This window comes from Panthera uncia, chromosome F1, assembly GCF_023721935.1.
Source record: "Panthera uncia isolate 11264 chromosome F1, Puncia_PCG_1.0, whole genome shotgun sequence".
Lineage (NCBI taxonomy): Eukaryota > Metazoa > Chordata > Mammalia > Carnivora > Felidae > Panthera > Panthera uncia.
This window is the reverse complement of record NC_064813.1, coordinates 55,585,117-55,610,700: the sequence shown is the minus strand read 5'-3', so window position 1 is coordinate 55,610,700 and position 25,584 is coordinate 55,585,117. Positions and strand designations below refer to the sequence as shown.

The following is a 25,584-nucleotide window of genomic DNA, read 5'->3' as shown; positions in this document are numbered from 1 at the left end:
CACCCTAGCCTCTTTGGCTTTGACTTCTTGTAGCTCTGATCTGTGGATTAGAGACCCCTAGAATGTTCCTTGTTCCATGTGGTTAACAGAATTCATATTTTTTACCCACCAGGCAGACAAGACCCGATTGTTTATGACAAAAGGCTTGACCCACCACAGTAGCTATTGCACACACCGAGGCTGGAAAGGCCAAAGCCACAGATGAACTTCTGCCCGATTCAAAGATCCGGAGGCTCCTGGCTTTTGTGCATAAACACACAATGAATGAAAGAAGCCCCTCAAGTCTGCATCGGACACCCGTGCCTTCACTTTCCGTAAGTCCCAGCTCACGTGACATCTCTTGCTTAATTGCCCTTTAAACTGTTTTATGGCTTTATAGCAGCCTATAAAAGGTGATTTCCAAATATGACAAGTGCTGCAAGGCTGAAGGGGAGAGTTACCCTTCCCAAGAGAGGGGTGAGGAGCTGCCCGAGAGCGGGGTGCCATGGGGCGATACTCGGGAAGAAGCTTCCGGTTAGTCCTCCTGTGCGCGGTGAGCGTCCTCCTGTTCGTGATGGAGCTGGTGATCGCCAACATAGGCAACTCCCTCTCCCTGGCCTCCGATGCCTTCGCCGTCCTCTCCCACTTTGTTTCCATGATCATCGCCTGGCTTGGCGTGAGGGCCAGCAGGATAAAACGGCACAGGAAGAGCACTTTCGGCTTTCTCCGGGCAGATGTGGTGGGAGCGTTTGGCAACTCCATTTTTGCCGTGGCTCTGATGTTCAGCATCCTGGTGGAAGCTGTCAAAAGGTATATCGATCCCCAGAAGACAGAGGAGCCACTGCTGGTTCTCAGTGCTGGAGTTATTGGCCTCTTCTTCAGTGTCCTTAACTATGTCACCTTGGACTGCTGTTACTGCACGGCACACAGGCCCCAGGGAGACACTGAAACAGGTAAATAGCTCCTTAGATGTTATAGCAGATGTGGTCGGCCTCGTGGCTGGTGCCGTCGGCGGGGGCCTCTGACGGTGCTTTTGAGACAGGCCCAGCTCGTTTGGTCGGCCTCGTGTCCATGACTTCACAAAAGATCTTTCTCAAAGGAGTTGCTTCCAGGCCAGATTTGCTGGTGAGCTGGGTGGCCACAAGCCGCTTTCATCTTGGGGGCTTTAATTTTTAGTCACCAGGAATGAAAAGTGTTCAGAGAGGTAGACAGGGAGTAAAGGTACTGAGCAGGGCCATGAAGGGAGCAATTTGAAAGAAAGTGGATGTGGCATTGAAAACAGTCTCCTTTAATAAGTGGCCAGATGCGACACGGCTGTGTTTGAATTTAAAAATAATATTTTAGAGTCCCCATAAAATATGTTTAAGAAAATACTGGGCCCTCTAACCAGCTGATATCAAGCAAAGGGTCAAACAAGTGTCTTGGCTGACAAATTCATAGGACTATATACTGGAAGAATTTACAGAAAATGGGGAGAGAAAAAATAAAGGAGATGATCTAGTGAACTTAGTTCTTTTTAAGATGGAAATATTTGGACTTATTGTATGCATCCATTCTATTTGACAAAAAGAAAAACTATTTACACATGAAACTTTTGGAAGGGCTTAAGAGTGGGTACCACTCATTGGGCCATCTGTCAAAAAATGGAGTTAAATCTTGGGAGAGAGCAGTTGACTCTAAAGCAATGAATCCAAATGATAAATCATTAGATGAAAATGTTTCTTTATTCCTACAGTAGGAATTAAACATATATATAAAGAGCTTCTTGCAGAAGAGAGAAATTTCCAGTGCTTTTTAAAAGAGTCCCATAGCATGAACAGACCAGATTCAAATCATGGCTTTACCACAGGGCAGCATTCGAGTTAGCTCAGCTAGCCTGTCTGCCCACAGGTAATATGAAAGTAGGAAGCACCAAGTGATCCTGAGTGTTTAGCACTTAACAGGCACTTGGTAAAGAGTAACTTGTTTTTTAAAAAAATCACAATGCATGGGGCGCCTGGGCGGCTCAGTCGGTTAAACTCTCAGTTTTGGCTCAGGTCATGGTTTGTGAGATCAAGCCCTGTGTTGGGCTCCGTGCAGACAGTGTGGAACCTGCTTGGGAATCTCTCTTTCTCTCTCTCTCTCTCTCTCTCTCTCTTTCTCTCTCTCTCTCTCTCTCTCTCTCCCTCTCTCTCTCTTTCTCTCTGCCCTTCTTCCACTCTCTCTCACTCAAGATAAATAAACTTAGAAAAAAATCACAATGTAAGCTTTTGAATTATGTAATAATCCAGTATTATTGAATTCTAATTGCTCATCTGGATTTGAAGAAATTTTAAGATTTTCCTTATTTGATGCTGATCAGTTTTCTCTGGGTTTGGATTTTTCATTTTATTCCTTCTGCCTTTGCTCCCAGTGTAAATTATGTCCACTAGGTCCAGTCTTTTATGCTATCTCTGTCTAAATTTCCCGATTAGTAGAATGTATGTTATGAGAGCACCTATAGTATGTATTAAGGATAAAAGGGAACAAAGAAGAAAATAGAACCTATATCTTTATTCAATTTAATGAATCAGTTAAAACCTTATCCTTTTAAAAAGACAATTAATTTGAGACCCTAAGCCTTGTTTACATCAGTCATCATGTAGAAATTATTACTTGAGACTCCAGATTATAAAATTCACATATCTGATGTAAGAAAAATATATTTCTTATTGCTAAGTATAATTTTAAGGCAAGGAAGTGGATTTCAAACAAATGGTTAGTTTCAGCTTTGGAAGTGTCATCATCACTAAACTTACCATTGTGTTTCAGACATATGGTATATTTTAGGCAAAAATATACATACAATAAAAAAATTTTAGGCAAAAGGTTTAACTCTGACCAATGTGAGAATTGATAGACAAGTATAATTTTATTTTTATAAATTGAATTATTGTCATATAGGTCTTAGATTAGCTCTTGTTTGGGAAGTGCTGCTTTCTAATGTTTATGTCCATGCTAAGACAACAAAAAGAGGCTTAAGACAAATATTTCACCCTGATCATATCAGTTTCTATTGCCTAAATTCCAGAATATCTATCTTCTTTTGAAGCGTTGGATGCTATACAATATTCTACTTTATATAACTAAGTACAGTGATAGGTATACACATAGAGCTAATGATTTAAGATCCACATTCTGTGTTCACTTTCTTTTGATAGCTTTTGGTATTGCATTCTTCTGGTAGAAATTTTAGAATGTGTAAACCCTCCAAGTAATTTTAAGATAGCTACTTTGTTTTGCATTTATTGAGTTACGTACTTAGCACTTTTAGTAAAACATACATTTTGGTATCTTTCCCATTACCTAAAAAAGTTTAAAGTAAACATTTGGATGAATCTCAGAAACTGACATTACCCCATTTTAATTGTCTTCCATTTCAAGGAGAAATTGATTAATCCATACACATTAATTGATACCAGGAGGTATACAATATGAGAGAACAATGACTCTTGACTTCAGAAGATTTGACGTCCATTTAGGATAAAGAATTTCTGTATGCCTAGAACCCTAGCTTGCAGTGCTGTGGTCCCTCCTGGGTTAGTGATCAGAGTCAGGATAATCTATCACTGCTTCTGTGGGATCTGTGGCCAGAAAGTTTTTACTTAGCAAGTCTTCACTCTCTTTTGGTTCTGTGGATCTTTAACTGGTTCTGCTGGATCCATCTGATGTGGGAATTGTATCAGTTACATCTGCTGTCTGAGGTCATAGGAAAGTAAAATATAAGATCACTAACTCTAAATATTAATAGAATAGACTGTCTAAACTGTTAAGACTTTAAAATATCCGTGAGTTTCAAGGAGTAAGAAAGGTTGGAAAATCAGACAGATGGAGCCAGAAATTAAACAATAAAACAAAACAAAACAAAACAAAAAACCCTGGGAGAAAAGAATGTAGAAGATTCAGCTGAAGGACCCCGGAAACCCTGGGTCAATCCCTCGCTGGCATGAGTCCATCCCTGACATGAAAAGTGATAGGGGAGTAGGTATTTTTGGCTAAAGTAAAAGGAAAAAATGAAAAAAGTAAAAATCACAAGCATGGAAGAAAAAACAAACAAGGGGGAAAGTCTGAAATGTAGATGGTTACGTGTGTGTTTGGGGAAAGAGCAAGATGTTAAAACAACATGTAGATTCAGATCCCAAGAAATATGTGACACCAGCTTTCTTTCTCTAGACTTAAGGACTAAATCTGCTGTGTTTACAGTTTTTCCTACTCCTTGTTTCCTTGACTTTCCTTGACTTTCACATTGTCTTTTATGTTTTGTTTTGTTTTTAAAAATTGAGTTTTCTTTAAAATATAACTACTGTAACTCTCTATGCACTCGCCCTATATTGAACAGATACCTTTATATACATTGGCCTTATTTTAAACCAAAGACAATTTTGTGTAGATCTGTCTGGGATATATTAGGCTTGCCATTTATATAATTTATAGGTGAACAATTTATATCTGAAATATCTGCTTATTACTTTTATTTTATTTTTTTTACAAAATGCCTTTCCTTTGAATTTATTTAAATTGTTTTCGTTTTGAGTCCAAATTGTGCTCATTCTCTCTCTCTCTCTCTCTCTCTCTCTCTCTCTCTCTCTCTCCCCCTCCTCCCCCCCCCCCCCATCCCCCAGCCTCCTCCTCCCACCCTCCCTGTCCCTGTCCCTTTAGCCACCTTTCTGGCATTATGTTTCTCTAACCAAATCGCTGGAGGCAGTGACAGCACAGTAATCAACCAGACACACTGTTGTGGAAGGTTGTAACACACTGCTGATTGGTTGTTCTCACAAGCTTCTAATTTAGACTCAGTACTAGTTAAGACTCAATACCATAGCCTGATGGGAGACTTTCACATGGACAGTCCTGTAGACCCTGAAAGCAAATCTGGTTTCCTTTCCTTGTAGAGCAAATTTGATCCAGAAACCAGCAAAATAAGCAAGGCACTGAGATTTTAGGAGAGGCAAGGGGGAATCGGCTTCCTATCTCCCAGTAGCAAATACCGGGGAGTGAATAAGAGGTCAGAAACTGCACCATGGAACACAGCTTTTCAAACTGGAAAGGGAAAGTTTTCTGGGCAGAGCTTCCCTGAGTTCTGTGTCTAGTTCACAGGAATGATTGGGAGTTTACAATATTATTACATCATTTTAAGAATCATGCTTAATTCCCAAACCTGTTACTTTGCCACTTGTCCATACCTGACGCTGTTGTTTTCCAAGCACTGTGTTGGATTTTGAACAATTAACTTCCACGTGAGGGTTCAGTGGTAAGTGCACACACACACACACACACACACACACACACACACCCCTATCGTAGATTACAGAGTCTCTCCCACGCTAGATGTTCTTTGTATTCCCTTACATCTCTTTCCATGTGTTCATGACAGCTTGGTGAGCCCCTCCTCTCTCTTTTTGCCCAATTACAGCGTTCTGGGTCAGTTCTAGGGAGTGAATAAGAAAGATTAACAAAAGATTGAAAAATAGGTGCTATTTCACATTTGTGAAGTCAAATTCAACTGAAGGGGAAAAAAAAAAAAAAAGGATAAACCAGTTCCTTGTTCTCAGCCATTTTCTTCTAACATGCAGAGGCTATTCTGATATCTGAGTTAAATGTTAATGAAAACCAAGTGTTTACTGACATCCATGGGTTGTCGGGCACTCGGGAAGTGTACAGACAATAGTCACAGCACTGTGTGGCATACATTTGGAGAGCTGCATGTCTTATGAAATAATTAGAACGTATTGCATTGATTTGCAGAATTGTATGTATTGTGACAGAATATTTGCTATTTACATTTTACAGACAAGAAAACAGAGGTAGAGTCAGGTCCATGGTCATACAGGTAGTTCATGGTAGGGCACAAAGAAATTACAAGGTTGAGTCTAGGCCCTTAATTAAAGACCTACTCTGCTTCACCAAAACAAACAAACAAAACAAAAACAAAACAAAAACAAAAACAAAACAAAAAAAAACACTGGAAATTTGCTCAGCAATAATCACAAAATAACATGTCAAACAGTGCCAATTAATACACTAAAAATTGAATCCCAGTAGCTGACTGACCTCTAGAAAGATACTCAAACTTTCTAAACCTCAGTTTCTCTGTCTGTAAAGTGGGTAGTGTCTATCTTTTAAGATGTTGCAAGGATGAAATTATATTGTGTGTGTGAACTTGTCGACACAGTGCTTGGTGGTAGTGGATGGTAGTGATTGTCCAAGGACTGAAGGGCAAAGAATGAATGAAGTATCAGTAACACCCCTCTGGGGACAAGTCCCTTGCTTTACTTCACAGCCATGACACAGAGCCCACCTTATCCTGGACCAGCACTCATAACTGTTTGCTGTTAGTTATGCATTTGACCAATACACACCCATCGCTACTCCTGGAAAACCACACAAAACATGTATCTTACTGATGACAAGTTAGTAGCATCCTTACTAGGATGAACCAAAGGGAACATGGACCAGTCACTGGAAAACACGTGTTCTAGCCCTTCTTCCCTCATGTACTGGGTCTGATAATGGAGAAGATACTTAACCATTTTGAGCTTCATCTCATGTATCATTACACCGACTTTAAAGAATCAATATGCTTTTCTTTTGTTAAGTAATACCTTCATGATGCACGATTTTTCAAAGGGTTCTTGTAAATGTTACTTTCCTCGTTTTCCGTGTTCAAGATAACACTTTGTAGAAGGGCATTGGTTATATTTTTCAACTGTTAAAAATTATATTATTTTTAAATATATTTTTAATATGTTTATTTTTGAGAGAGAGAGAGAGAGCAAGCATGAGCTGGGGAGGGGCAGAGAGAGAAGGAGACACAGAATCTGAAATGGGCTCCAGGCTCTGAGCTGTCAGCACAGAGCCCAAGGCAGGACTCGAACTCACAAACTTGTGACCTGAGCCAAAGCCAGATGCTTAACCGACTGAGCCACCCAGGTGCTCCAAAAAATTATATATTTTAAACCTTTGTCATGGTATTAACATCAGACTATCACATTCATGAAAATAATGCAAGTGTAGTTCATATTTCCAAGTTGCAAATGAAGAAGCCGAGGCACCAAATGTTTTAATGTTAACTCACAGTTGATGCTGGAACCAGGACTTTGCATTTCCATACCTCTATCCTGCCATAAGGTGATTTGCCTTTTAAACATTTCCCTACAGTTCTGACTAGTGAGTAATGACATCCCCATTCACCTTGCTCATAGGCCTAATTTTCCAAGAAGGTGGGGTGAGAGTAAACTTACTCTTTTGGTTTTCTTTTGCCAGATGCTTACAGGATGTAAAGACATATTTGTTATTTTTCTCCTTTGTCTTGGTCTTTTGACAGAGACAGTAGTCAACACAGTTTTTAGAAAACATTATGTGTAACTGTCTCTGATGACTATGACGTGCCATCATTTTTTATAAGTGGCCATAAATCTAGTGACTCCTTTTTCTTAGAATGTTTTCCAAAGTCCACATCCTGATATTTATTGTTTACCTTTGAGAAGGTGTCTTGAGAGAATTTTGAGGAAAGTAATTTTCTTTAATTTTTAAAAATACTTATTTTTGAGAGACAGAGAGAGAGAGAGAGCATGAGCAGGGCAGGGGCAATGAGAGAGAGGGAGATACAGGATCCGAAGCAGGCTCCAGGCTCTGAGCTGTCAGCACAGAGCCCGATGCGGGGCTTGAACCCACGAACCGTGGGATCATGACCTGAGCCGAAGTCGGACGCCTAGCTGACTGAGCCACCCAGGCGCCCCGGAAGTAATTTTTGATGAAGCCTATCTATGCTCTTGCTCTTTATCTGCAGTGACAACACTAAAAATGTATCAACCCAAAAGACAATAGGAAAAAGATGATCCTAACTCAGACCAATGAGAACTAGAGATTTGTTCCTTACGGGGGAGCGGCAGAGAAGTCAGGTTTGAAGGAGGTACTGTCTGGAGGGTCCACTTGTTTTCTGTAGGATTCTTTACCTGAAGAAACTGCCTTGAGATTTTGTAGGACAGAGTAAGAACAGAACCAACATCCAGCTCTATAGCTGGTGACTAGAGTCAATTGAGGAGATTGGACATTATAGAGCCAATAAATAACTTCCACCTTGAGGCTTGAGCTAGGTGAGGATGAAGGAATCAAAGATGGTCAGATAGCAATAAAAAGAGTAGTTCAGTTCTTGACAAAAGCCGGATGGGAGAAGGTACTTTCAGTATCGTAATAGACTTCCTAGCGCTCATCTCAGTAGTAAACATACCCTTCCTCTTGCAAGCATTGCTCAACAACTTGGGGAGCAGAGGTGGGTCCCTACACACACAGAATGTACATTCTCTGAAGGCAAACAGTTGGAAGGGTAAAGCCCAAGAGGGGCTGGGCCAGGCTTCTTCCATTCTTTCAACTAAACCTACCACTGAGAGAAGAACTTCCCACTCCAGGAGTGACTTCTTACCTGAAAGTTGGAGAGGGAATGAAGGGGGTCAGACAGAGACCACCCGAGAGTGTCCCTCATGGAAACATGAGACAAGAGGAATGGAGGTCTCCCCCTACTCTCAGCTGCTATGTGTTCTCTTCACTCATGACTCTCCTTGAAGGACTAGATGAACAGGTCTGTGTGGCCCACTTTCTTAAGCTGTGTGCTCCCAATACCAACCATGTTTTCTTTGGGTATTCTTCTTGGGACGAAGGCTTGGCAATTTTGATCCCACCCGCCCCCAATGACTGAAGCGGATTAGAAGAATAAGCATATTAGTGAAATCAACTCTGAGCCTCCACAGGTGTTCAGAAATTACATTGTGACATGAAATTATAGCATCGAGATATTTTAAGAATTCAATGTCAACAATGTAAAAATGCCCTCAATTTAAACATGATTCTCCTCACAATATCAAATTATGAGAGAAAAATTAAAATTCCAAATTAGGTATGTTTGACCTTCTGAGTTACTATTCAGAGAAATCAAAGCTTGTGATTATTAATTTAAAGGACAGACCAAAGGCAAGTCAAAATGCAACCGTAATTGGGGCGCTTGGGTGGCTCAGTCGGTTGAGCGTCCGACTTCGGCTCAGGTCATGATCACATGGTTCGTGGGTTCGAGCCCCGCGTCGGGCTCTGTGCTGACAGCTCAGAGCCTGGAGGCTGCTTCGGATTCTGTGTCTCCCTCTCTCGCTGCCGCTCCCCTGTTCATGCTCTCTCTCTCTCTCTCTCTCAAAAATAAACATTAAAAAAATTTTAAAACAATGAAACCATAAAACCCCGAATCTTCTTCACTTTGAGCTCAGTCTCTGTTCGAGTGTAGTCCTGCCTGGTAGACACAGGGCTCCTCCAGTAGTTTCAGCCTGAATTGTTTTCCACTGGGGTGGATGTCATTCCTTCAGGACATCCAAGTTGGGTAAGTTTGGCACCAAGACTTCCATGGTTTTCTTCAGTTTTGCTACAATATTTCCCTCCGTGAATTTCTTTTTATTTATCCCACCTGAGAGTCACTGTGCTTCCCAAATCTAAGCATTTTAATCTCTTTTACATTCAGATACCATCTCTTCTGTTTTGTCCCTCCCCTGTTCCTTCTATTTTCTCCTTCTGCGACACTAATTACGTAATATCAGATCTTCTTACTCTGTCCTCTGTTATTTTGTATACGCTTTGTCATATTTCCCACTTCTTGTTGTTCTGTGTTGCATTCTTAGATTCTAGGTAATTCTTAAGATTTGTCTTCACTTTTTCTGAAACTGATACTGGTACAACATGTGTGTGTGCTTCTTTGCCATTTTGCCACATGTGTAGATTTGTGTGACCGCCAAAATCAAGATACAGAATGATTACATCACCATGAAGATACCCCTCTTGCCTTTTATTTTATTTTATTTTATTTTATTTTATTTTATTTTATTTATTTTATTTTTTATTCCTACTCTGAGTCCCTATCTCTATGCCCTCAAAAACACTAATCTGTTTTCCATTTTCATAATATTATAATTTCAAAAATGTTATGTAAATAGAATCATACATACGTGACCTTTAAAAATGGCCTTTTTCTTTCAGGATAATGCCCTTAAGATCATCCAAGTTGTGCATATCAGTAGTTGGTTTCTTTGTATTGCTGAGTAGTATTCCATGGCATGGATGTAGTTGGATTTTTTTAAAGCCATTCTGCCAATTTTATGCCTTGTAATTGTTATATCTGTACCATTTATGTTCAATGCAATTATTAGAGGTTAGGGCTTAACCATTTCATCTTTATTTTCTGTTTGTTCTTTCTGTCTTTCATTTCTGTTTTCCTTTTCCTATCTTCCTTAAACATTTTTTAGAACTGAATTTTGATTTTCCTATTGTTTTGAGTTTTTGAGGGCATCTTGGCATAGCTTTGTTCATGGTTGCATTACACGTACTTAATGTGGTTGCATTACACATACCTAATACTCATCATTACATTACACATACCTAATTAATCACAGTGTGTCAGTACTGGTGTCAGCATTTTACCAGTTTGAGTGAAGTGTACAAACCTAACCTCTCTTTATCATCCCCCATTTATAATTGATATAGTTACTCTAGTTCCTGAGACCTTGCTCACTCTTTTTTTTTTTTTAGGAGTGAATAGAATTTTAATCCATGACTTATTTTGAAAACATTTATTTTCTTTGCTTTTTAGTTTTTTGAGTGGTTTTCAGTCTCCTCTTTTTGAAGTGTCTTTCTCCCCCCCCCCCCCCCCGCCATCTCTGTTGTGTGGCCAGTATTTACATTCAGCTTCTCTTTTGAGCTGTTTGAGACTTGCATTATTTTTGTTAGCCATGGCATTCACACCATTGTCATCACACTTAGATTCCACATTTTCATCCAGTAGGTGGCCAAACTCCTCAGCAGATGCAAACAGACAGGAGTCATTGAGATTTGTCTTTTGTTTTTTTGGTCTATTACCCATTCATTATAAAGGATACAATGTAGGAACAGCCAAAGAGAAGAAATGCCCAGGGCAAGGTATGGGGGAAGGTGTGCAGAACTTCCATGACCTCTTGGGGTGTACCATTTTGCCAGCATCTTGATGTGTTCACCAACCCAGAAGCTCCTTTTCAGTTTCCCCCTACTTTCTCTCTGTTGTAGGGTAATTGCTGTTATTCTATCTTCAAGTTTGCTGAGTTTTTCCTTTGTCTTTTCCACTCTGCTGTCAAGCCCATCCACTGAATTTTTAATTTTGGTTATTGTATTTTTCTTTGTCTTTTTCTTTTTTTTTTTTTATGTTTACTTATTTATTTTGAGAGAGAGAGAGAGAGAGAGAGAGAGAGAGAGAGCATGAGCAGGGGGGAGGCAGAGAGAGAGGGAGAGAGAGGATCCAAAGCAAGCTCCATGCTGTCAGTACAGATCCTGACATGGGGCTCAATCGCTTGAGCCATGAGATCATGACTGGAGTTGAAATCAAGAGTTGGATGCTTAACTGACTGAGCCACCTAGGTGTCCCTGGTTATTGTATTTTTCAGTTTTAAAATTTCCTTTTAGTTCTTTATTTGTTGAGACTCCTTCCCCCCCCCCCCCCATTTATTTCAAGTATATTTGTAATTGCTTGTTGAAGTATTTTTATGATGGCTGCTTTAAAATCCTTGTCAGCTCATACTAACATCTGTGTTATCCAAGCATTGATATTATTTTTCATTCAAGCACAAATTTCCCTGGTGTTGGTATAATGAAATATTCTCAGTTGAGTCCTGAACATTGGGGTAGTAGGAGACTGTGGATCTTATTTAAAATTTCTGTTTGTGGGGCGCCTGGGTGGCTCAGTTGGTTGAGCTGTCTGACTTCAGCTCAGGTCATGATCTTGTGGTTGATGAGTTTGAGCCCTGTGTTGGGCTCTGTGCTGACAGCTCAGAGCCTGGAGCCTGCTTCGGATTCTATGTGTGTCTCTCTCTGCCTCTCCCCAGCTCATGCTCTGTTTCTCTCTGTCTCAAAAGCAAACAGTAAAAAAATAAATAAAATTTCTGTTTGAGCAGTCCTCTGACACTGTGCTGGTAGAAGAAGGGGTTTGTCATTATAAGATGGGAATAGAAATCCACATTCCCACCTGGTCTCTGTTGACACTGGGCAGGGGTGAGAGTCCAGGATCACCATTAGACTTTGACTGATAACACTCTGGCTGGGAGGAGAAAGGCACCTTCTACTGAGTTCTTAATTTTAGCTATTTTTCATTTATAGTGCTTTTATCTTTACTCGCATTTTCCATATCTTCCTTTATTCCTGTGTATTAAATATACTTGGTTTATATTCTGTATCTGATATTTCAACATTGGCAACTTTTACATGTCTGATTTTCCTGTTTATTATTTTTGCTGCTTCTCTCAAGGTGGCTTCCTTTCTTGTGTTTTAAGTGTTTCATTATTTTTTAGTGTGAACTCACTCATGTTCAATGGAACTTTCTCTGAGGGAGTTCTTTGAGGAATAGATGACGCACATTCTTCCACACAAATATGCATTTGTTTCTGTCGGGTGCCTAAGGGTATTACCAACTTGAGAGAACATAAAAAATTCTTTGCTTGAGATATTGTTATCAACATAGGTAATGTAAACGCAGGCTGCATTCTCACATGAAGGCCACGGTGTGGTTTCCACTTTTCCTCTTCACCCATAACCAAGTCTGAAACATGCCCTTTCTTTGTTGTCTTCTTTGCAAGGGGTGAGTTTTTGTTTGATGGTTTTGTTTCACTTCAACCTTTCACCAAGTGATTGATCTTTGAGGGGATCTCTGATCCAACTCTCCCATTTGCGTGGATGTAAGTTCTGTCTCTTATGCCATCTGTGTCTATATGGCTATTAAAATCACTTGTTCTTATCAGAAAGATATCTTTAAGTCAGATTCTGGCTTCAACTCTTCTGGTTGGATTTTGGTTTTTACTGCATTTTTGGCTTCTGAGTATTTTCTTAATTTCCTGCCACACTTTTTGAAGAGTTCAAAGAAGTCTGACAGAACTACATAATGGAACTACAGAACTACAGAACCCAAACCTAGAGCCCTTAATATAGATAGATTCAGGTTCTCAGAACTCAACACTTAGGATAAACCAGGCCCTTATTACGACGTAAGGACCATAGCAGAGACTCAAGGCTGTCAGATGAAAGGACGGCAGACAGAGGGCGCCCTCCTGTTTTCTGTGTCTCCACGATGCCGAAGAGATGGTGCCAGACTGGCCACGACCCAGACCTGCGTACTTAACTCCACTAATAGAGACCTCACAACAAGAGGTTAATTATGTACTAAAATTTCCATATCTGGTAAACACACTGCATCCTTTCCCAGAGAGTGACATTTAAAATATTACTGCCTACTCACAGAGTTTAGAAATTTGCAGCAATGACATCCTAGGCTCCATATTTTATTTGTGGCACTTTTTTTTCCTAATCCTTGTGTGTGTGTGTGTGTGTGTGTGTGTGCGTGCGTGTGTGTGTGTAAGAGAGAGAAAGACAGAGAGGGAGAGAGGAAGAGAGGAATGGAGGAAGAGGGAGGGAGGAAGGAAGGAAGGAAGGAAGGAAGGAAGGAAGGAAGAGAAAGAAAGAAAGAAAGAAAGAAAGAAAGAAAGAAAGAAAGAAAAGGAAGAAGGAAGGGTGGGAAGAAGATTTTGAATTCCATTTCCATCTTGACCTCCTGTTTCTGGCTCTGTTTACACTCAGTCTCCTGTGAGTGGGCTTTTTCCCATCCTGTACCTCAGGGACCATCGCCGCTGCCTCTAGCTTCAGAACCACTTAGACCTGCGAATCCTGCTCCCTGAGGAAGCTTCTCCCTCATTCCACACATGATTCAGCCGGAGTGTCAGTCTTAGCGGGTCTCTGAGCTGAAGCTATTTTGAAGGTTTGAAGATCGACCCATTGCTCCAGCTCCTGCTTCATGCTCTTGCAGATACTGTCTTTCCACAGCTGTGGGATGTTTCAGGCCTTGAGTGCCATATCATCCCGCTGAATCTTCTGTTCTGAAGTTTGGGAGGTGCTTCTGGGGTTTTGCTTCCTTTTTGTGTTCTTTCCTCAAAAAGGCTCAGTTGAGTTGTCAGTGATTAAATGGTTTAATCAATTGCTTAAAATTGTTCCCTTTCCTTCTCTACCACATGTGAGGCTGGCATTTTTGTTGACCTTTTTTCTTTTTACTTTGCCATTGTTTTTTGGGTCAGGCATGTGTTTTTCCCACATAGATTTTTTTTTTTTTTCTTAGCACAGTGAGAAAGTGAAGTCACTGTTTTCTGGGTCTGCCGAAAGCAACTGTTGTCCAAATAAATCTTGTCAACTCTCACCTCTCTGAGTTGGATCACCTCATTTGAAAAGCATTTTCCACTTAAACAAAAAATGTAACCCAGACCTGGGTCAAACTATCCTATCTTCCTTCAGTCCCCTTCAGTGTGTCTCATCCTCCGTGTGCCTGTCCTGGAGTCCTAACTGTCTATCTCTTGACCTGTTCCCACAGGACACAAGCAAACCCTTGCATCCACAGTAACCGTTTTTATTTGAAGCTCATCTAACAATGCCTTAAATATTCTATTCTAATCTTCCTAGGCTTCTCCTCTCAAATAGTTCCGAATTTTGTGGAAGCTTTGTAAGTCTGTGCCAATCTTTACCCAGTGGTTCCTTGTTCTTGTTGCTGTGTAATGAACCACCACAAATTTAGTGGCATACAATAACAATCATTTTATGATATTTGGGATTCTGTGGCCTGGCGCTTGGAAAGGAGCCAGTGGGAACAGCCTTTCTGCCTCATGATGTCTGGGGCCTCAGCTGGGAAGACTACGAAGTGAGGTAGTGACTTGGTGGCAGGTGGTGGCACCATCATCTGTCTGGCTCGTGGGCTGGAAGGTCTCAATGTCTTGGCTTCCTCACGCTGGGGTGGCCTCAGGACATGGTATGTGGCACCTCAGGGTCTCAAACACGAGTGTCCCATCAAACAAGGTAGACGCTTCAATGCCTTTTCTGGTCCAACCTCAGATTCTATAGATTACGTGCAAGTGATAACATAGAAGGAGGTCAAGCCCGTGGACCCACTTCTGATGGAAGGAGCATCAAGGTCACCCTGTGGGAAAACATGTAGAATAGAAGATATGGTTGTGCCCATCTTCGGAAGAAGCAACCTGCACAGACTGCCCTCAGGTCAACAGTTCATATCACTTCCCATGTACAAAATCCACTCCCCAGGACCCCTGAAGTCTCATCTCATGGGGCATTAGCTTCAGGCCCTGGCTCCTTCCATCTTACTCAAGACCCAGGTGAATGGAGTTCCTCGGGTGAAGTTCCTTGAGTGTCTTCCCCTCCATCTGAAAATCTGTGAACTAGAGATACAAAAGACCTGTTCTCCGCACACCCAGCACACAATGGGGGTGGGCGAGGAACATCACATAGATCCTATATTCCCCAGTTGCTTTTATTTCAGACAGTATTGACAGCTTTAAGAGGAGGACTTTTAGTAGTTCCCTGGATCTGGTTCTCTCTGGTGGTGATGGAAGCATTCCAGAGCCCAGCCAGCTGTCTGAAATCTTGCCTTTCTGCTTCTGAACTGAAGGATTTCTTTGGGAACCAAAGAACCTGATCTGATCTAATCCCCTCTTTAAGAATATTTAAAGAACCCCAGTCTGATCTGATCTAATCCCCTCTTTAAGAATATTTAGATATGTGTGCACTTCCCTTTCTTTTTTGCATCTGTCTCACTTCAGGAAAACTCCCTTCCTCTGGTGCAGCCTTATTGTTTGTGAGAGCAAACTATGCTCTCCCTCTCACTCACTGTACATTAAGTCTGAAGCATAGAGTAAAACCAGTCTTGAAAACTCATTCTCACGAGGACCTGTTAAAACAGCCCTGCAGCTATAACAACAGCCATTTTTTTTCTGTAGGCAGTAGGCTCCTGTGATTGCCACAGTCAAATGCTGCCAGGCTCACACTTACTGGAGCCTTAAAACCTTACAGCACCCGTTCTGTCCCTCCAGACGCTTCAGTCACCCTGTGTTACTTTGGCCTGTACATTCTTAGCTTAATCCTTCTCCAGGCTCCTGCCCACTCACCAGTATGTTAAGGCTTTAGGGAATAATAAATAATACCCCTTTCTTATTCTCCTAGGTGTGGAAACAATTGTTACGTAAGATATAGGTGACAATTGGGCATAATACCAACTTTATTAGAGGTATGGCTTTGGCTTTGACTATGGCTTTGACGTATAGCAGCAAAAGGCTTAATAGTTCATCCCAGAACTAAACTCACCCACCCCGTCCCAGACCTCCCTCCACGAGGCAGAGCCTGTCCCAGGCAGTTTCCTTCCTGGACCTGCAGACCAGGATTGCAGGTCTCTGCAGGAAGGCGAATCTGAAAAAGAAAGGCCAGAAAAGGTCAGCCAAGCATGCTCCAGTCTTTCTCCCACACTTAGTAATTCGGAGTAGTTACCCTGCTTCCAAGAAAAGCTGGGTAAGCAACAGAAGGAGACCAGGAGTGTTACTCCTGTAGAGGTGCGTCTGTGGAGATGCAAAGCTTGGGGAATGGAGAGTCTCCTTAACACAAGAAGCTGTGAGCTCCATTGTGAACCGTGTTCCTTCATTCGTGCTCTTCCTTCCTCCCTCCCTTTTTCTTTTATTATTTAATCTATTCTTTATTTCCTGTCATCCTGTGAGCCACAGACAGAGTGGATACCAGGGGAGGCCCCCTGAAGAAGTGGCTTTTGAGGCTTAAGGCATAAGGAGGAAAAGGGCAGAGACTGTTCTAGGAGGTGGGAATAGCATGAGCCAAGTCCTAGAGAATGGACTGGGCGAGATAACCAAAGGAATGAGCATAGACAGACAGGATTAGTGAGCCTAAGACTGAATCCTGGGACACACCAACATTTAGAGACTTAGAGGAGGAGGAGGAACTACCCATGAGATAGAAGGGAAACCAGGAGGCTGCATTGTTCAGCCATCAAATGGAGAAAGTCTTCAAAAAGGAAAGCAAGGTCTTCAGTAACAATTGGTGCAGAGAATTCCAAGAGAGGAACACAGAAAACCAGTGGATTCAGGCATGAGAAAGTCGTGAGTCAGACTTTCACAAAGCCTTTCCAGTGGTGTCATGGAGATGGAGGTGGCATTGCATGGGTGACAGAGAGAATGGAATTTGAGGAAGTAAAGACTGACAGTGTTTTCAGGAGTTTTTCCTTTGGAGGGAACAGAAAAATGGAGTGGGAATAATTTCTAACATTGGGGAGAAATCCTATTTAGTCTGCCATTTATTTATTTGTTTAAACATGTTTACTTACTTAGAGAGAGAGAGAGAAGAGAGAGAGAACGAGTGGGGGAGGGGCAGAAGGAGAGGGAGAGAGAATCCCAAGCTCTGTCAGCACAGAGCCCAGCATGGGGGAGACATGATTATTAGGGGCTCTGAGTCACCTCCTCACTGCTTAGTAACCAGTCAAGAAAAAGAACCTCTCTCTCTCTCTCTCTCTCTCTCTCTCTCTCTGTCTCTGATATATTTTGAAAACCTCAAGAGAAGAACTGTGGTCCGTCCACCTTGGATCAAGCGCCCATCCTTTGAATCACGCATGGTGGCCAGGGAATGAGGAACTATGTTTGGCTCAGCGTCGGTTATATGCCTATGGCTGTGTCCAAAAGGACAGAACTTCTTACTAGAAGGAAGCGGTGGGGGGGGGGGGGGGGGTCAGGCAACCTAAAACCTTGGCTGACCCTTGTACATTACTGGTGGTTACAGATAAAACAGTGCTCGCTTTCTAGAACTCATGGTGATTGTGGCTCCACAATTGTAACAACAGCTATGCCTCCTCTTTGTCTTCATGTTTGTATCTTCATTGTCTTATTTGATGTTCAAAACATGTACATGCCCTAAGTAGTATGAGGTTCTTATCTGCATTTGGCAGATTAGGAAACTAAGGCTCCGAAGTTTAGTTGCTGACTAAGTTGTACGGTAATTTAGTGTCAGAGGTCAAGAATCTTAGTTCTCCTCCAGACCTCATTGTAATATTTAACATAGCTTCTGATTTTGTGATAGTCATAAAGTTATGTCTCTCCATCATGCTGATTCTCTCTGACCTTCTGCCACATGATAAGAGATGATAGAACCATGATGGACAAAGAAGTGTAGTAACAATGACAGCTGCGAAGTTTGGAATTTTAGGTTTATGAAACATTTTGTTTTGAATATGTTTATAGTCTTAAAATATTTTATTTAATCATATTTAATCAATTTTACATTCATAATACCTTTTATTAATCAGTAGCTAATTAGTTGTAAGCTAAATGGATAATTGGAACCAAAGGGAAATAGACGATCTTATAAAAAATAGTAATCTAAATAACTGGGAAGGGGGTTCCACATTGGCACCTGTCAGAAGTCAACAGTAGTCCTGGGAATGATGACAGCCAGAAGGTAAGGAAAGGATCCGCTCTTTGTCAGCTGTCTACCATGAGAGCATCATGCAGCGTCTCCTCTGTGCTATCTCCTTTTAATTCTCACAGACACTGTGTGAGAGGATATCTCTACCTCCAGATTATAGAGGAGAACATAGACCTCAGAAAAGTTAGGTGACTTGCCCAGTTGCCAACAACTGATGGAGCCAAGATTGTATCCCAGGTTTGAGTGGCTTCAAAACCCACACCTCTCCACTACAGAACCCTGAATATTGGACCACCCCGTTTGGCAGATAAAGGCGAAGGTATTATTTATAGGTTTTATTTAAACCCCCACAATTATTCCTGTGACTTCTCGGGCAAATGGACTTTCTCATTTTCATGTACAGTAGTCATGTGGGATATGGTTCTCAGACCCCCAGTGGATACCTGAAACCACAGATAGTCCCGAATCCTATATCAACTGTGTTTTTTCCTCTACATACATATCTGTGGTAAAGTTTAATTTATAAATTAGGCACCGTAAGAGATGAACAATAATAACTAATAATAAAATAGATTATAGAAATGAACTGTAATAAAAATTATGTGAATGTGGTCTCTTTCTCTCTCAAAATATCTCACTGTACTGTACTCTCTCCTCTTGTGATGATGTGAGATGATAAAATGCCTGGGTGATGAGATGAAGGCAGGTAAATGACGTAGGCATCAAGACGTAGTGGCAGGCTGCCATTGACCTTCACGTCAGGAGGATCACCTCCCAGAGCACGGCTGATCACAGGTGACCAAGTCTGTAGAAAGTGGAACGACTATGGTCTAAAAGTTAAGGTGAATCTAGCAGTGAAGAAGTCTGTGTGTGTGAGAATATTTCAGATGGAATTAAATAACACACGTAAAGGCTTTCCGTAAATTATTAAGTGACAGCGGACGTAACTTAGAGCTAAAACTATTACTGGGTTTGAAATCAACACCGAGGGAGAGTTTCTCCCTGTTTCTTGCAACTTTGAGGGCTTTTTTGGTTTTGCTTCCATTTGAATTGAAAAAAATTTTTTTTTCCTCGTGTTCATCAAGTAGAAGGAATCACACCCAAATACTGTCAGTGAGTGATGAGTTTTGGATGATGTACTTCTTGAATCCCCAGTTCTGCCTCTGATCTTTTTCCCCTTCGTCCCAATAGCCAGATCCCCTTTCTTGTGATTGTTCTCACTTCCCTTCCCTTCCCTCTTCAAACCTCACGCGCAGCACGTCCCCACGAGTACCTGGGTGAGCCCTTGATATCTGCAGATGGTAGGAAGCACACAGACCAGAGCCGCTGTGCCCACAAAGACAAGCCGACCCCAACCGACATGGCATTGTCCCGGCCAAATGTGTCAAACAGCTCAACTCCATCATCCCTGGGATATAGAAATCAAAGTCATTCGTTTATACCCGTGCACTCAACAGTTGGTAACTTGGGTTCTTACACTAGGTCTTAGTCCATTTGGGCTGCTACCAAAATACCACAGATTGGGTAGTTCACAACAAACGGAAATTTATTTCTCACCTTTGTGGAGGATGAAAGTCCGGAATTAGGATACCAGTACGGTCAGGTGTGGACTCTTTCCTGGGTTCATAGCCAGAGCATTTTTGCTGTGTCTGCATATGGCGGAAGGCGCTAGAAAGCTCTGTCGGGTCTCTTTTATAAGAGCACAAATCCCATTCTTGAGGTTTCCACCTTATAACCTAATCATTTCTCAAATGCCCCACCTCCTAATACCATCATCTATGGGGTTTAGGATTTCAACATAAGAATTTGGGGTGGGAGCACAAACATTTGGAACATGGCACTCCCCTTCCAGCTGTAGGAACTCAAAAACAGTTTATCTTACATCTGCATAAGTTTCACTGCTCCTTAGATTAAGTTGCAAACCATTCCTTAAACACATTTTTCTCTAACAGTAACTCTGTGTGGATCCTTTGGAGAAAGGAAATGTTTCTCCCTCCCTACACTTGGATTTACAAATCAAAGTGGTAGTTATTTTTTATTAACACTTATTGAGTGAGCCTTTCTTATGAACTTGACACTGCACTAAGCAATTGAGATGTTTGGTCACTTAAGCCTCATGGCAACCCCGTGAGATGCATACTATTATTACCTTTAGTTCACACACGAGGAAAGAGGAGGTTGTCAGGAACTTGCCCCGGGTCACCCGAGTGAGCATCAGAGCTGGGATTTGGTTCCAAGTCTGACTCCAAAGGTCAAGTCGTAACTGCGATGCTACTCTCTCTTTCAAGGTTTCTTAAAGTGAATACAAACTTAAAATTTTCTAGAGCTTGTTTGTTCGTTCAATAAGCAGGTTGTATCATTGATGTTATTATATGTGCTGCCGAAGCGAGCACTGTATCATTGATGTTATGATGGGGCTTGCATTCTTACCACTTCCGGGCCCAGTGCTAGGAGCAGACACATCACTCTGCTGCAAGAAAGCGGCATTTTGGAGAGACCACGGCTGGCTGACGGGCACGCTCCAAAGTCACATTGGAGCTGCCCCTTCTGAGTGGGCCACAGCTCACGGTGCTGCCAAGAATCCCTTCCCGAACGGCCCGGGGCACAGTGGAGCTGACCACTCACCTACTTGTTACCTCTTTCACACCGCATGCCTCTATCATCAAAAACAATGCGGTCACCTCAAGTACAGAATCTTGTAAATGGAATTGTATTCTAAGACACTTCGAGAGACATGTGCATTATGCAAAATGTGCATTTTGGGGTATAAAAAGTATCTGTGTCACGAAGTGCTACAAATATACATGTTATATAAATTTGCCAACAAGGAGCTGATGTGTACACAAGATCTCTCAGCTGCCTGGAGAAGTAATTTCCTTCTTTTTTTTTTTTTTTTTGAGAGAGAGTGTGAGTGGGGGAGAGACAGAGGGGGAGAGGGAGAGAGAGAGAGAGAGAGAGAGAGAGAGAGAGAGAGAATCTCAAGCAGGCTCCATGCCCAGGGCTCTATCTCATGACCCTGGGGTCATGACCTGGGGCAAAATCAAAATCTAGTCGGACACTCGAGGGACTAAGCTACCCAGGTGCCTCCCCCACCCTTTTTTGTTTTGTTTGAGAGACAGAGGCAATTTTCTTCAGGGAAGTCATCAGATATATCATGCTCTGCGGGTTTGGAGCTGGGCTAAGGGTGAGGAGCATCCAGCTTCTGATGATGTATTTAAAATCTGGAGGCAGGAGCTAGGGGGCAAAGGAGCTACCTCTTTTATAAGAGCAGGAGTTTGGTGCCTTGGACCAGATGTCTGTTCTCCTCCTCAAAGCTAGCATCATCTCTTGTCAACTAGAAAAAAAATGAAAACGGGCTCCTGGGTGGCTCAGTCAGTTAAGCGTCCAAGTTTGGCTCAGGGCGTGAACTCGAGGTTTGTGAGTTTAAGCCCCGCATCAGGCTCTGTGCTGACAGCTCAGAGCCTGGAGCGTGCTTCGGATTCTGTGTTTCCCTCTCTCTGCCCCTCCTCTGCTCATATTCTGTCTCTCTCTGTGTCAAAAATAAATAAACATTAAAAAAATTCAAAGAAAAAAGAAAAAAATGAAAACAAAACAGCTGCTTTTTCAATTTCCTGAAAAGTTTGTTAATTTCTGAGTCAATACCAGTGTAGGAAGAACGTTCAGTGTTACAGTCTCTGACTTTGTAAATTGTAGTGCATCAAGTTCTATGCCAATAAAAGTAAAACTTAAAAAGAACAAAAGGAGTGTTGAAAATTATTAAATCAGGATAATGTGGGGGTGAAGACTGTAAGCCCTAGAGTCTGATGCCTCGATCAGATCTCCATTCTATCGGTTACATATTGTGTGATCTTGGACAAGTGACTTAAAATCTCTGGGTTCTGGGTTCTTCACCAATAAAATAAGTGCTTATTTGATGAGTCAGTTGTGAGGATGAAATGAGGTAATGCCTATAAAGTGCTCAGCACAGGGCCGGACAGTCAAAGCCCATTAAACAAACCTTTCGAAACCTCATCATATATAGGAAAGTGTAAGACACAGCCTAAATTTTTGTCAATTAACTTAGATTATATATATTCTCCCTGTATATAAACTGTATCTATCTGTCTACCCATCTATCTACCTACCTACCTACCTACCTATCCATCCATCTAATCACAGTTAGCTAGTCAAAACATTTTTCTTAAGTGCATTTTATTGACACCTTCAGCCTGTCTCGAAGGCCCAGCCCTGGGCAGGGGCCCTCAGACACAGCTTTCCAAGCCCAAGGCTTCCTCAGTTGCCTGTTGGCTTTCTAGTTCCATCAACTGACCTCCTGGGGCAGCGACATGATTCTTCTTATCTGCCTTCAGTTAGGAGAACGACTGGGTAACAGGCACAAGTGATATATTTCTGCTGACCTCGGGTTTTTCTTTCAGTTGTGAATGACAAATGCAATCAGCAGGGACTGTGGGAGAACTGTCAAGGGATTTGCACAAGGCTTCTCTCTTGTTCTGACTGCTTTGCTTGCTGTCCTGCCTTACGGGTGTCAAAGGCTTCATAGTTTGAAGACAGTATAAGCCAGAAACTGGGATATCTTTCTTCGTATCAGAGTAAGACATCTGTAGTTCAACAGTCTGCTACACGTCTGCCGTGATGCTAATGTCCATACTAACATGCTAACGATGAAACGTGGCCCCCTGAACCACTTTGCCCTTCTGTCCTCCTCCTGCCCAGTCTCCTCCCCCTCACGCCACACCTTCTTTTTCTTCTTGTTGTTTTTTTCTTTTTAATAAGCAGCTAGCAATTTATGGAGTGCTTACTCTGTGCCAGGCACTGTTATAATCACTTTATACTTATTAACCCATTTAATCCTCGCAAACATATGAGAAGACCCTATTATTATTCCCTTTTTACAGTAGTGAAAACCAGCCCAAACAATTAAGGGTCTTGTCCAAGGCCAGACAGCTTCAAAACTTTCATCAACCTATCTGTATCTCTTTGCTTCTTTTAAATTATTGACCAATTTAATACTAATTTTTAGAGATACTTTAAATGATCAGTTTCTGCAAGTTCTCGCGTAGAGATATTTTCCTGGAGGCGAGGAGGGAATGCTTAATGGGCGTCTTGAGTTTGGGTGCTCATCTTGTGTAAGGTGGCACCCTCGGATCAAGGATGCTTGTTAGAGACCCTTAGAGAATGTTAAAAGACAAGATCATGTTTCATAAGGCTAAGGCAATGACTGGGGCTAGAATCAGAGCGTGCTGCTAAATGGACACATTTCTTTCCAAGCCCAAACCAGATGTGTTTCAGGAATGGTTAAAGTTCAGGGGTTAGGAACAGGAGAGGGGGAATAGAGATCACCAGACTTCACATTCAGATCCTTTTGGGAATGAGAAAAGAACATAAAACAAAAACAAACCAAGAAAGAAAATCGTGGGCTCTCCCACCACCCCTCCCTGAACACCCAACAGCAAACACCCTTCGTCAAGGATTCTGGTGCTCGGCCTCTCCCAGAGTCCTGGGGACAGCTCTCTTCTGGATAACTTTTACTTGGAACTGAGCCTGTGGTCAACAGGAAAGGCTTTATTTGGAATAAACCTTCATGGAGGGCAGGCGATTGAACTTTGAGTACCAGGTCATTCTCTGAGGGACACATGGGGGTGAGTAGAATATTCTCTGCAATGGAAAATGAGGCAAGTACACAGAGGAGGCCTGGCCTCGCTTCTTCGGTGGTCAAGGGACTTGTGCCTACCACCGGGAAAGCAAGCGCATTTCTGAGCGCTGTAGGGTGCGATGCTTGTTTGTTTGTTTTTTTAAATTCCCTTCCTCTGCAGCCCGGCTTTAATTCTCTGCCTCTACCTTAACGTATTCTCCAGTTTCTTTTGTTTTCTCCTGGATCCTCAAGACTTTTTTTTTTTTTTTTTTTTAAAAAAACTAAAAAAAAATTATCCGTGCTCTCCTCCAGGGCCACCCGCAGTTCACCTGGTGGGAGGCCTTGTGAGTGAAGGTGCTGGTGGGGGTGGGGTGGGGGTGGGGTACAGGGACGACACTGTGCCGTGAGGGGCTGACAGCACCGATAACCCGCTCTTGGCGCGAAGGCGATGCGCAAGGCGAGAGAATAAAATAGCCCACGGGCTGTAGTGGAGTGGGGATGCTACGTGAGGGCTCAGCTCCAGCTTTACGACAGGCAAAGCAGGACGCGCCCTGAAGGTTGGGCAGGGTTGGCCGGGGCCTCCCCGGGTTAATGTGGAATCTACAATGCCAGCCCCGTCTGGGCACCTACGCGAAGGTGTCCACGTTCACCGCAGAGCACACACCCCGCAGCTCAAGGTCCTTATCGCCCAGAGTCAACAGTCGGCGCACTGGGATGGGAGGGACTGGGGAAGCGGGGTCGGTGGGTGAATCCCACCCAGGCCTCAGGGGCTCGGGGAGGAGGGCGCTGCAGACACGCCCCCTCTCCCCAGCAGCTCCGTCTCTGCCCCGCGCTGTCCTAGAAGGCCAGACATTGGCCCGTGGCCACCTGCCAAGTGGGGCCGGGAAGGGGGAAGGGGCCCCGCAGGCGGCCCGAGGGCCCTCAGAGACTGCCGCCGCGGCCACTCCCTTAGACTCTGGACGTGCCGGGACCGGGGGCGCTCTGCCTCCGCCTTATAAGAAGCCCGGCGCCGGGCGGGCAGCGAGGCCAGAGGCGGGCACCGGGCTGGGCCGCGCAGGGGCGCCCCCACCGGCGGCTGGCCCGGCGACATGGGCCGCTACTCGGGCAAGACGTGCCGGCTGCTCTTCATGCTGGTGCTCACCGTCGCCTTCTTCGTGGCCGAGCTGGTCTCGGGCTACCTGGGCAACTCCATCGCGCTGCTGTCCGACTCCTTCAACATGCTGTCCGACCTGATCTCGCTGTGCGTGGGGCTGGGCGCCGGCTACGTGGCGCGGCGACCCCGCGGGGGCCTGGGGGCCACCTACGGCTACGCGCGCGCCGAGGTGCTGGGCGCGCTGAGCAACGCCGTCTTCCTCACGGCGCTCTGCTTCACCATTTCCGTGGAGGCCGTGCTGCGCCTGGCGCGGCCCGAGCGCATCGACGACCCCGAGCTGGTGCTCATCGTGGGCGCGCTGGGGCTGGCCGTCAACGTGCTGGGGCTGCTCATCTTCCAGGACTGCGCCGCCTGGCTCGCCTGCTGGGGCCCCCGCCGCCGCCGCCCGCCGCCGCCGGCCGAGGGCCGCACCCCGCGCGCGATCGGGGCCCCGCGGGGCGCCCCCGGCCCCGGCCAGTCCCAAGATGAGCAGCCCCAGCACGTTGGTGCTCACCGTCGCCTTCTTCGT

General features: G+C 43.4%; 1 protein-coding gene across 2 annotated transcripts in view; it reads left to right on the top strand.

The window, feature by feature from the left end:
* Positions 1-425: 425 nt before the first annotated feature.
* The window catches only part of SLC30A10 (solute carrier family 30 member 10), a 35,589-nt gene continuing 10,430 nt past the window's right edge, over positions 426-25,584 (top strand). Inside the window, exon 1 of one of the 2 annotated variants that reach the window (XM_049634578.1) lies at positions 426-932. In XM_049634578.1, the coding sequence (XP_049490535.1) occupies positions 485-932 (448 nt within the window). In that variant the 5' untranslated portion in view covers positions 426-484. Of the gene's footprint in view, positions 933-24,938; positions 25,583-25,584 lie in introns of those variants that run through there. The other variant, XM_049634577.1, reaches the window with a different exon arrangement.